The 13549-nt window shown below is 40.3% G+C and overlaps 1 protein-coding gene across 1 annotated transcript in view; it reads right to left on the bottom strand.

The window, feature by feature from the left end:
- Positions 1 to 13549, bottom strand: part of mctp1a (multiple C2 domains, transmembrane 1a) — a 606655-nt gene that overhangs the window by 104105 nt on the left and 489001 nt on the right. The window contains exon 16 of the mRNA XM_034170058.1: positions 8226 to 8342. Coding sequence (XP_034025949.1) covers positions 8226 to 8342 — 117 coding nt within the window. The remainder of the gene's footprint in view (positions 1 to 8225; positions 8343 to 13549) is intronic.

Genomic DNA, 13549 nt, shown 5'->3' with positions numbered 1-13549 from the left:
AACTCTGAAACAGCAACAGCGAGTGCACAGTATAGACAAAACAACAACAATCACTGAAGCAGGCAGCCTGAGCTGCTGACGTTGTTAGCAAAGATCGCAGTTACAAAGGTTCAGTGTGATGAAGGGAGTCAGACAAATAGAGGGAAGGAAGCGAAAGAGAGACAACATGATGAAAAGGTAAGCTGGGAGGATTCTGCAGTGGCATTCCTGATGCTCCCGATGCTCCCGTCCCGCTTCAAACTATGCCCGTCTCCTGTCTTTCTTCCTGCCAGCCTGCCATCCTATCTGCCAGTTTAGTAGAGACAGAGAGGCAGCGAGAGGAGCAAAGATGAGCGCCACGATGCCGGGGCGGCACGAGGGAAATCAGCGGGGCACAGGCGCTCCCAGTTAAAAGTGACATGACCTTTTGATTTTGTCACCTGTCACCAACTGCCATATCTGACTCCGCAGTGAGGAGTGCCTGCCATCCGCCGCCGCTTTCCTCTGCCTCCGCCGCTCTGAATACCTCTGTCTTTTTCTGTCTCCTGCTCCCACTCCATCTCCTTTTTCTCATTCTCTGTTTCTGTACAGAATTGGGGTTTTTAAGAGGGGGGAAAAGTGGAGGTGTGACTTTCTGGAGTTGAGGTATAATAGGCTGCGTCTCCTCTTTTCCTTCCAGCTTTGCTAATATTTACTCGTGCTGTGGTGTGCAGGGCTCTTAATGAGGGCAGATGTCAAGGAATGTCGTGTTTAGAGAAAGGGTTTTTTTTTTTTAGCTTCAAAATCAGGCAGAAAATAGAAAAGTTAAACGTGGTGAAGTCTTGTTTTAGAATCGATATATTGTTCAAATAAGCCCAGACGTTTGCCTCGGAAATAAACCAGAATATGTTTTACACTAATGAATACAATTTTACTGACATACATCATCAAGAATGTAAAGACTAAACCTATAAAGCACAAAATAATTAATTTGTGCAGAAAACAAAGTCAAAATAAGAATAATTTGAGGTGAAAGTGTTATATTATACATATTTTACACAGGCACTAGTGCCGCATTCGTCACACACCACAGAACAGTCTTGGGTCCTGGATGGCAACCACCCACACAGAAAACCAAAAATAGCCATTGATCTGCCACAACCAAGAGAAAACGTTTGCATCTTCTTGGCCTTCTACAGTCACTGAAGCCCTCTACATGCCCCGAGAAGCGTGCCACATCACCAAACTGTTGCAGCTGATGTTCCCTCACAATGCAAGCAATAAGCTTTATCTGAGTCACTGCACATATGATACAAACTCATTCCAGGTGAAACCAAAAATCCTCTGAAGAGACCATGTACCATAGCATCCAAGTTTGAGAATAATACAGTAATGCTCCAACGTTCCAAACTCATATTGGTCATCAGAAGATGGTAAAACAAAAGTTGAAGACAGGAGCCAAAAATATACCTTAGACACTGAGATGATGCATCCTGAAACGCTCCTATTTTCAAGTCTATACCAGCAACCTGCTTCTGAAGAGGGTCTTGGATTGTATCAGTAATGAATCAGAATATTACACCATTGTGAAGTGGTCTTACTATAACCATGGTGGGATTTTCAAGATCAACAGTAGTAATCCCTTGTATTTCTGTTGTTGTACATGCTGGAGGTTTTCCTAAAGCGCCAAATTTGTGCTAAACTTATACTATGGCCATACTGTAGTTGTTTACACACAATGTCACATAGTACAAGTTTGGCACATTAGGTTATCAAACTGCATGCTGAATCACATTCGTGGGCAGCCATGATCGTCACACGCCGGTTTGTCATGGTTGTAGACCTTCGGGATACTCGTTTGGAAAACAGGGAACAAGGCTTTACAGTAGGGTGGGACGTCTAGTTGTAACATCCAACTAGTCAATTATTTTTATTCACTCGTGAAGAAAGTGAGTGAACCTTGGCAGGTGAATTAGTCAGCTCACAAAGGTAGTCTATTCCTAGTAAATTAATGCAGGTATTGTTTTCATGCTAATGCTGTTTTTTGTATTTGTGATTTTATGTTTATGTTTGTTAAAATTAATGTCACATTAGAGATTCACCATGAAGATTCAACATGGGCTTAATTCATTCAATGTCAAATTTAGTCGTCGACTGGTGGATGAGGAATGGTATCCTGTTTAAAATGAACCCTTTCATGCTTAAATTTTGCTTATAACAGAGGATTTTCTACATGTCCAGATATAAAGCTGATACTTCAAATCAAATCAAATCAATTTTATTTATATAGCGCCAAATCACAACAAACAGTTGCCCCAAGGCACTTTATATTGTAAGGCAAAAGCCATACAATAATATGGCTTTTGCCTTACACTTTTAAGGCTTTTGGCTTTTTACTTAACATGACGTCTCAACCTTATATAACAGTAAAGGGCAGATACAAAGTGATTCTGAACAAGAAGACCACTTTAAATGTTTTATTTGTATTTGCAGAGGTGTTGAGGGCATATCTGAAAGGGTGAGGTATCTTCAATCCATTAAGGTCTTCTCTTCTGTAATGGGTTGCAGGATCCAGTGGGTGAATTGTAATGGTCTGAAGCACGGGATAAAGAGGAAGGTCCTCCAGTGTGACAAGGCCTAATTGCCTGTCATCTTCTGGTGGAAAGAGACATCACCGTGTTCCATATGTGCCCTCTATGACAGCCTGCACTCAAATTAACACCTTCAGAACATCTGCTAAGGGTCTTTCTGGGCAACAAAATGGCAAGAAGGTTTTCTTTCGCAATGCGTTCCTTCTTGTTAATCCCAGCGGCCATCGTACCCATGCCATACAGACACACTGAACATACGTTCACGCGCGTGCACCTTATAGCCGTTTCATTTCTGGCAGAGCTGCCTGTCCTCTGGTTGACCGAGCCCAGCCCATACTGGCAGCTTCTTTTCCAACAGGCGTGGGATCGATCTGAGCCCCACACCGTTCCAGTTTTCAAAACGAGCTGGAGTTGGAGAGGAGAGGCTTGTGTAATTAAATCCTCCAAGCTAATGCAGACAGATTGCAGAAATATCTGCTTTGAATGTCAAAGTACAATCAGTATGCATGGAGTCAAAAGCACAAAAAAGGTCCTGCTCTGCCTTGTTTGGTCCAGAGAGTTACAAAAAGGTCGAGGTTCAAAGGTCAGAGTGATACATGATAAGACAGAAGGTCATCAACCTTGCCACTGCATCACCTCCTTTAATTGCTGTTCTGAGGAAGAACCGGCTACTTAGCAGGTACTGGTCAAGGTTGGAGCAAGGGCAAGCTGATCCGGGATCTGTTTGCGAAGCAGCATGTAACCACACAACAGTCAGTGACCCTGAGCAGCAAATTACAGCGTGTAGAGAGCGCTGTTTGTTTATCCATTATAGACGGGGCCACAGGCTGCGGTTGTGGTGTGAAAACACAAAAAAAATCAGAGGCAGGCCCTCACATTGAACCCATCACATGGTGCAAGGTCCTTTAGTTCATTAGGAAGTCTGTGCTCAAGTGTACAGACTTGTTTTAAAACTCTGTTTTCTTTCCCCTTCCCCCTAACGCATGCTCTCTCACCCTTCAACGTGACTTCAGTAGAGATTCCTTTGGCATTAACCTCACCCCAGAACGTTGGAAAACCACAGCGCTCCGGATGCTGACCCGTTCTCGGCTCAGCACAATGCTTTAATTTTGTGTGTTGTTTAAAGTATTTACAAAGACTTTTTTCCGCCCTTGTTTTCTTTACTATTCTTTTCCATTCTCTGCCAAACACAGGAGGGAAACACTGAGTTGTTTGTGGCTTCAGTTTGATAAAGGCTCAGAAGGAGAATCCAAGAAACTGGGGAGAAAGCCAGTAACTCAGACAGTGCATGCTGCTGCTGCACCCCTTTGTCCCTCAGCAGACTGAGAAACTCAGCCTTTAAACAAACTGACAGGACCTGGAGATACATGTGTGTAAAAAGTGTGGTGTTTCTGTGCGTACGAAAAACACACCCTCGGACACACAAGGTGACAAATACAGTAAAGGGACAAACACAGGAAGGATTCAGATTTCACACACACACACACACACACACACACACACACACACACACACACACACACACACACACACACACACACACACACACACACACACACACACACACACACACACACACACACACCAACAGTGACATCTCAATGAAAAGATCGGCACAACAACAGAGACAGTCGATGATGGAACAGTGATACATGTTTCATCACCTTTCTACTTCCGAAGCAGTAAGACTGCAAAGACGGGACAAGAGATTGTGCTGCTCCGTGCCATGCTACACAAACTAAGAGGCAACAGAAGGAGCATGATTAGTGCCAATCTATGACAATTAATTCCATGTACACTGGAAAGTGAATTTTACACACACACACACACGTATATATATATATATATATATATATATATATATATATATATATATATATATATATATATATATATATATATATATATATATATATATATATATATATATATATGCGTATGTGTGTGTGTATGTATTTCAGCCACCACGTCAAACAACGTTATTACTGCTGTGTAATGTGCTCTATCCTGTAATTCTCTTCTCCTGCGCATGTGACTGTTTCACTCCCTCATTCCTCTGCATTCCAGGAGTCCAGTCAGGAATTCATTTTTGTGCTGGGAACCACTGTCCACGAGGCTTTTCAAAACACCAAATCAATATCTGAAGCAATTGCTTAATTTAATGTTGTGAGGATTTTGAAACTGTGAGCCATTTTCAACCCAGTCTCACGGCAAGTTGTGATTCAGCAGCACGAAATATACATTAATCTATTGGTTTGTGATATTGTGATGAAAAGTGCCTGATTTTCATCACAACTGCACAAATTCATTCTAATTCATTCTGTGATGGCTGCACAAAATTAAAAGTGAAGGGGGGGGGGGTCGAGGGTGGTTATAGTTAGGGTGGGGGGAAAGAGTCAGATTAGGTTATAGTTAAGGTTAGGGTTGGGGTAGGAGTAGGGTTAGTAATAGTGAGTTAAAAAACCACATCACGAAAATTTGAGTCATTTCGTCACGGGAGCACAAAAAAAAAAAAAACATGAGACTGGGCTGCCATTTTCTGAAGCAAATGTTTAATCAGTGCTTCAAAGGTGAATTGTTTTTTTAAAAAAACATTTCATACCTACATTTTGAAACTATAATTTTCAAAAGCAAACATTTCAATTAGTGCTTGCAAACTTTGAAAGGATTTTTCTGAAACAACGATTTCAAATTTGAAGTATTTCAAAATGTGACCACTTTTGTGAAGCAACTGGTTAATTTACTTTCAAGCACTTAAAATACTGAAGCAGTGTTTGAAACACTTCAAACGTATCAACATATAGATCATTATCTGAAACAATTGCCATATTTGGTGTTTTGACCATTTTTAAACTGTAAGTAATTTCTTTTCTTTCTTTATTGTTTATTTGATGAAGACAATGCACATTAATGAACACTCTGTACATTTTCATGCCTTAGTGTAAATATGCCAGATTTAGCTAAGAGCTACTTTCCATCTGTAGTCCTCAGACACACAACAACAAACAATAATTACAATAAATAAATTAAAACAAATAAATTTACTGTTTCATGCACTTCAAAACAGTAATTCTTAGTGATGCAATTTGTTCATTAAGTTTCCACCATTTCAAAACTTCTTTCAAAATTGCATTTCTTACTGTTTAAAGCAACTGTTTCATTTACAGTTTTGAGCTTTTTGAAATCACAAAATATGTGAAGCCTTTGGTTCGTTGGCTCTTTCTAATCTTTGGAAAAAGGGAATAAAGCCTGGTTTCTGCTATCAGAGGGGAATTGTGTTGGGAGGGGTTTAAACCCCAGATTCCCACTCTTAAGCTACACCTGTGTTGTACTCCCTCATTTTCCACACTGTCCTTACAGACCATTAACCTGTATGAAGCACACATACAGCACAGTCACTTCACTCATAGCGGCCACTTGAAAAAAGATTGACACGAATTAGGCTTTGGAAATGAAACTGAAACTCATTTGAAGCTACATAAAACTTGAAAACCACACATATGTTCAGAGCACCAGAAAAACAAGAAGTGTCTGCTTCAACTACATTAGTACAAAATCCTTTCTGCAGGGTTGTGCGGAGGTATGACCACGCTATTTGAGATTTAAAACATAGTAACTGCTGTGAAACAATCAGAAAGTAACAGTTTACTTCTCTGATTCAGTAGATTTCTGTGTGAGAATCCCCTGTCAGTCTCAGTGACAACCCCACCGGCTCCTAATCCATCATCAGTCCAGCCCTCAGTTACCATCCAACAGCTGGCAGACACATCTATGGGATGTTGCAAAAGCAAAACAAAGTTGTTTTTGATTGATCTGGTTCATCAAAGTTAATCATATTTTAATGAGTTTTTCTCATTATAAGCCCTTTTGGAGAGTTATGAGATAATAGCTTTTGATGTTTTTGTGGTTGTTTTTAACTGGAGGAGATCTATCTATCTATCTATCTGTCTATCTATCTATCTATCTATCTACTCACTGAATTAGGTAAAAGGCTGAGCTGTGAAATTTAGACCTGCTTGTTTCAGTTGATAAATCCATGACCCGATCCAGTGTCTAAAATGCCAGATCCAGACTTCAGCCCTGAATGTGCAGCACACGCTTATCAAACTAAATACAACTAAGACAGACGTTAACAACACCGATACCGATGATCACATGTCAGCGCAGTCAATCAGTTAAGCGTTCATATATCTCCTCTTGTTTCACAGTGCAGGGTAACCGTAGAACTGAACAGAATGCCACTGTTGCACTAAAATGTCTCATTGTACAAGTATCAACAGTATCAACGTGACTTAATGTTCCAACCAATTCCTGAGCTACTTCACACACAATAGTTCCTTTCAAGGAGGAGAGGAAAGCAATTTTACTTGAAGTGGGAGTTATGTGTGCTTGTATGTGAAGTGAAGGGCATATTAGAGGAATATGTAACCTTTGTTGCTGCATTTTAATTAGGAAATGTGTAGGAAAATAATATCATTAGGAGTGGAGGCACATCATCAGAGGATTTTTGGCTTCAGGCGTGTGAGACTTTTGGTTTCTTTTCTCAGACAATGTCGCCATCTATAGGCAAGAAAGAAAATTACAAAGTCGACCTGCCATTCGAATATACAAGTTTTAATTGGTCTGTGCAGCTATTTTAAACAGGACAAAGCTTATATGAAGGTTGAATACTTTATTTTAATAAAGTGAAAACCCCCAAACTACCGTTTCCCAATCCTGTCTTTCTCAAACTGTTTTTATTTTATTTTTTATAGGGAGAGAATCAATGAATTCTCATCAATTACAGTAAGTTGAGCTGAACATAGCTATCAAACTCCGTTCTTATATGTGGGAATACAGCAATGTGATTTTCCTCATTATATGGATTCATTTAGAGGATATCTCTTTCTAATCCGAACCAATCTAACCCAAAGAATCCTTATAAAGAGATAAATTTGTGTGCACATGGAGAGTTCTGCAAAAAAAAAAAGCTGTGGGCTCTTAACGGGTTATTTCCAACTCACTCCCGGAAAGGACACTTATTAAAATTAATCACTTCATTGTTCACGCTCAGTCCACAGTCCATCTCTCTCTCACTCTCTCCTCTTTTTTTTCTCCTCTCAGTCTTGCTAAATGTGCCTGGCCATGATTAAAACATGTCTGTTTCTCCATGACATTGCTTTGACATTATTTAATTGGAATAAGAGTTTTTTTTTAAATGAATGAATTAAATAAATATACTGCCAGGTAAGTGGCATAAAGTAGCTCAAGGTGATAGTCTATTATTTCCTGCTTTTTCTTTGCATCAAAGAAAACAAAGAGAGAAATAAAGTGTAACTGAGGTGAGAATGTAGCACCTGAAAGGGTAGATGGTTATTATAATTTTTTCAAACCTGCACCAAAAATCATTTCTTTATGTAAATTCATGTTTTGTTTAAACTAATGACTGCTGTGTAATTAAAACTAACAATTTCAGTGTTTATATGACGCGATTCTTCCTTGTTTGAGAAAATAAAGGTGATTTTTTAAAACTGTTAAGCAAATTAGTTATTGCTGTACTGTATTCATTGTTAGTATAATCTTATGTCAATGCAGTGAAATGTACTGAACATTAATAGCTTTAACCTTGGGAAAGAAGCTGTTATAGTGAAATGAAAGAAATGCAGAGTGATACAGAAAAGGTACAAGGTTCCTTACCATGTCTTGCCTGGTGTCCTTCCCCGATGTGTTACGGATGCAGTTCCAAACTAACGGCAGCAGCAAAGCCAGAGGGATCATGTAGAGTTCAAAGTTCCAAACCACAATGACAAAAAGCTGGAAGGGAAACAGACAAAATATGTGATAACAGAAAAGAGCCTAAAGAGGAACGCACACATTCAAGACCCTGGTTTGACCCTCGCGAGGCTAAATCATGAGAATGGACGCTGACCATATGGTGCGATTTGGAAACGACAATCACATTCATTTGGTGAATGATAAGTGAAGTGGAATTGAGAGTCAAAATACAACAAAGGTACAGCCTGGTGTCACTGAGCTCCAGTTCTGCACCCTGACCCTTCTGGACCTTCATCTGAGGAGCAGAAGGATGAGCTAGAGCTGTCAGAACATCTCTCCTCCATGCAAATCATCTCAGAGGCTAAGGTCATGCACCGTTTGAGCCACAGCACTCCAAAGCTGACCCTTCCACACGCCACCCAAAACTAGGCCATCTGACCTCACACCCCCCCAAACACACCCAAAGTCTCGAACCCTGTCAAGACCCAATACCCTCGCTACATGTGCCCCATCGCTAACCTCCTCTACGCCTAAGTGCCAAAACCATAGCCCCTGATACCTCCCTCTTCATCGCCAAACAAGAAAAATGCCATCTGAAAATGAACCTTTTCAAAAACTCTGTATTCTGCTTTTGGCAGAACTCTTTAGCCCCCAATAGCAGGTTATTGTTCTCACCGGGAGACAAGAACTGTGGGAAAGTAAAAAAATGATAACGATGGCGGCAGACTCAAATATGGATAAAGTGGACCTAGGAGATATATTTAAACAAATGGAACAATTTTAGCTTCATATACAACTCGTGATGGATAAAAACTAACCAGTATTTACAGAAATGTTGCTAATACTGAAAATAAAGTATAGCTGTCAAATTAAAGGGCAACAAATAAATAATGTCCAGTGTGTTCAAAGAAAATCTGATTTCTCTATATTTGAAATTGATCTGTTTTATGGTAAGTGATGAAATTGAGATTATTATTCTGTATAAAGCAGACTTTCCAAAAACCACAGCACAATAACAGAAGCCGTGTTTTGTATACAAATGCTGTTTTGTGTTTATAATACAAAATTAATGTAAAAAATCAACAGCTCATAAACATTAACATATATATATATATATATATATATATATATATATATATATATGAGTGTTGTTACGGTGTTTGAGCTTTTTCCTTCTTCCTCGCACCCACAGGAACAGACGCGATGTGCATCGACACAAACAACAACTCAACAAAACAAAAAAGTAGTTTTTCTTCACTTCTCCTTTCCTCGTGTCCGCGGGGGGGGGGGGGGGGAATTTGCAAAACCCACATCCAAACTTCCAGACAGAATTTCATGTAAAATTAACTAATAGACAACAGGTTTATGAAGCAAACAATGGCATAAATTAATCATAAGAAATGTCCAGTTGCTTTGCATAACGCTCACAGCAGAATTTCTTCTTCAAATAAACCTGAGTGACCTTGTTGAAGCAACCAAATCTCCCCAAAAAGACTTCACTCTCACACACAAATACCGCATGTCTTTATCCGACATGCTGGCTTAAAAACAATGGAGAGGGAAAAAATATTAAATAATAATTATTTGTGTACTCATAAACAACATAACCTGTTTTTTGACCATGTAAGCTATTTTAAATGACACCAGAAAAACGTATTATTATAGCTCACAAAGAGACAACAAAGTTGGTGTTTTAAAATTATCCTTGGAGAAGCTAGAAATAAATGCTCTTATAGATATATTGTAAAATATACTGTGAATACACTTGAACACATGCATTGTATTGTAATAATGTTTAGTCCCGGCTTTCTAATCATCACAATAATGGGTATAATAATTGTTCATCCTGTTCTGATGTTTATACACTTTAAAATAGGCTTTTAGTTAAAAAAAAAAAAAAAAAAAAAAATCCAACTTTCTTCTCTATTTGCCTGAGGTTGTTTAACCTGTCGTCCCCCTTCATTCCTCCTCTGTTTGGTTATTCTAGCTGAGGGCGACGTTTTGACTGGCAGCTGGAGGAACCGGACACCCAGGCCCAGTGGTGGTCAGCCCTGCCCCGTCTCCGTGCCCCCCGGCTGGGTAATAAGGACCCTGCAGTGCTGGGACCTTTCCACCAGGACTGGGTGATCACAGCCACCCCCCGTCGCTTGCTACACCAGATAGCGGGCTCTTCGCCTGGGGAGGAGAGAGTAGGAAGGAGCCTGCTGTGGATGTCAGCGACCACAGAAGAGGCGGAGAGAAAACTACACACCGAGGTAGATGCAAACATGCTGGGCTGAGTTGGAAAATAAAAATGAAACTCCAGATGTAGTCTGTGGGAATAATTTGAAGCTGGCCCTGTGCGGTAAGACACTCGACACAGTGTAGTGGTTGGTGACGGTTCGTAGTAAACATGCACCCATAAGGGTGCGCAAGCTCTGAGAGTTCTATGCACTGTTGATGAAATATTACATGTCATAATATTGAAAAATGCTGCTATGTTTATGCATGAATATCACTGACATTCCACAAGCTAATTTAGTCCTTCAAGAATTAAAAAGTAGAAATAGCAAATGCTTTTCATTCTGTCATAGCAGAAAATAATTTTGATAATTTGAACTTTGAATGGTGCAGAAATCTTAAAAACAATAAAGCAAATAATGAAATACTTGACATCAAATGATTTATGACAAAGAAAAATTAAAGGAAACAAAATAAATATCCTGTGTGACTACTCATTAGTTTAAAAACTGGCCTCTTTTGGGCCAACTATTCTAAAGTTTTACAACAAAATTATGTTAAACAATTATTGACTGATTGTGACCCCATTTATTGTCTCTGAGGAATGATAATTTGCACAAATGTTTCTTCATGCCTAAAAGTTGGTTAATTTCTTGAAAAAAAAACAGACAACATTTTCTGAAACTTTTGTAATTTTCTGCAACTTGCTAATTAAATATTTGAAAATTTCAGATGTGGTCTTTTGCTGAAATTATCAAGTTCAATTGAATTTAACGATGAGTTAGAATGAAAAATGTACAAAGTAAGGGCTTTGTGGGGAAACATTAACATTATTACCTTTTTAAATATTTGTGCTTCCAAATGTCTTGACTTTATCATGAAAGAAATTAAAATAATAACCTATGTTGTGACATCTGCAAAAGTAATATCTAATGTAGTTAAAAGCTGTATTATAACTGGGCAAACTTCACATTACAAGTGAACACAACAATTACAGATAATCACTAGTTTGAAAGAGCAAAACCACAAAGGAATCATTTGTAATATTTTAGACACTCAGTAAATCTTTATAGTTTAATTCAGTATTTTTTTCTGTTATTGCTTAATAATTCCTTAAATACGATGATATGCATAAAAGTCACAATGATTTATTTAGGCCATCAGTGTGGTCTGTTGAGAGATGTGTTTTTGTGTTATTTGTTTCAAAACACAACCACCATTCTGACGGCTCGGAGCCGTGGCACGGTGGGAGGGTAATATTCGGTACTTTGGCTTACATTAACCACACACCAGGCTAACTTTCCCCCTGTTCTGTCTCAGAGGACACAAACCCAAGTTTGGATTTCAAGCATTCCCCCTTTATCTCCCTTACATCAATTTCCATGCTGGCACTAAGTGTTGCCAGATAGCAACTAGACATCCTGTTAAGCTGGAGGGAGGGAGCCTGTTGTCCTGTTAGTGACCGGGCCTACCCACAATTCAGTGGTGCTAGACTGCCCCCTGCTGTACTCTTGCAGAAAATGATCTACAACACAATTATCACCACTCGTCTGATGACAAAAAGCAGTCAGAATGGGTGCGAAAAGAAAGTATCCGCAGATTTTACTGCCACAATGCTGCAACTCCATGTAGGAGAGGTAAGAATACCGACTCCTTTGGAGCTGGGAGAGGAAGGAGGTGATTAAACAGTGACTTGGTATTCTCAGTTAGTCGTGGCACTATATTTCAACTATCATTCGTTTTGCAAATCAGGAGAGCAGTAAAATGTGAGAGTCTATCTTTCAAAGCTGTCCCTTGCTGTGGGCAAAGACGAACTCCCGACTTTAAAACTTTTTAAAAGTTAGAGACGTTCTCTGAAGAGGAGTCAAAGGAGCAATTTAAAGGGACCTGGAGTGGTATGTACCACTCTCTGCACTGTGTGTGTGCGTATCAAACTGCCAGCCACACATGTGCAACACACACCAACAGTTGCTTCTGTACCTGTCTTTGCTTTTTCTTTTCTTTTTTTTTATTATTTCAGCAGGGTGAATTTTTATCTAAATGCAAAGCAGGTGATAGGTGCTCCAGTTTCCTCTAGAAGTAGCTCCCTTGTCTGGGCTCTCTTCCTGATAAGAGTCCTACTTTGCCTGACATAAAAGAGCCCGGTATCATTTCCCCTGCCTCCCTCGACAACCCCCAGCTCGCTGCCCTCGCCCTTCCCCGAGCTCCACAAAGCCGCCTCTATTTGCTCCCAATTCAGGGCCCAATTGCAGATAAAGTTACAGCAAATTTGTTTGGAGGAAGAGCTGCTGAGGCCTGCGGTCCCCAGGGGCAATAACAGCCTTGTCTTGAAGGGGCCGTAGGGAGAGCTGGCAGCGGCGGGAGAACAGAACCCAACATCGCTCAGCCCCACAATGGCCTCAGCTCTCCGGGAAGGGAGCAGGAGATAAAAAGGAGCGGAGACAGACGAACACAGAGAGATGGGAGAGATGCTCAACGCGCAGGTGTGCAGAGAAGAAGCGGACGCTTAACCCAGAGACAGGGAGACGGCGAGACCCACCCATAAACACACACAAAAAAGCGCCACCCATCACGCGGGACAGGAGGTAACTCCATTCCTGTCCATTGTGCCAACGCCTCAGGCGAAGCTGCCACGGTGGCTGATTCACTGTCAGGATAGGTGGGTGACAGCAGCGTGGGTGTGAGGAAGAGAACACGTGAGATGGTGCAGTATCTTTTTCCTCTCACACGCATTTAAAAAAAAAGATTGAGAGAGAGAAAGAACACAACATCCAACCTCATCACAGCTGGTGCTAATGTGTGCACACGGCTGGTGTTGTAGGAACAGGAGGATCAGAAATCATAAAGCAAACATTTGTTTGGAAATACCGCCGCACAAAACGACACAATATGACAACTGAATTCTAATGTGCTGCACGGCGTTCCCAAAATCACTCAAAAACAAGGAAAAAAAAGTACATCTCCGCCCTCGGGCTGAACGAGCGGTTAAGAAACGCGTGTGTTTGTAAGTCTAGAGGTTGAGTTGC

The sequence above is a fragment of the Thalassophryne amazonica genome, chromosome 5 (assembly GCF_902500255.1).
Source record: "Thalassophryne amazonica chromosome 5, fThaAma1.1, whole genome shotgun sequence".
NCBI lineage: Eukaryota > Metazoa > Chordata > Actinopteri > Batrachoidiformes > Batrachoididae > Thalassophryne > Thalassophryne amazonica.
The sequence above is the reverse complement of the archived record's forward strand: the minus strand, read 5'-3'. Positions and strand labels throughout refer to the sequence as shown.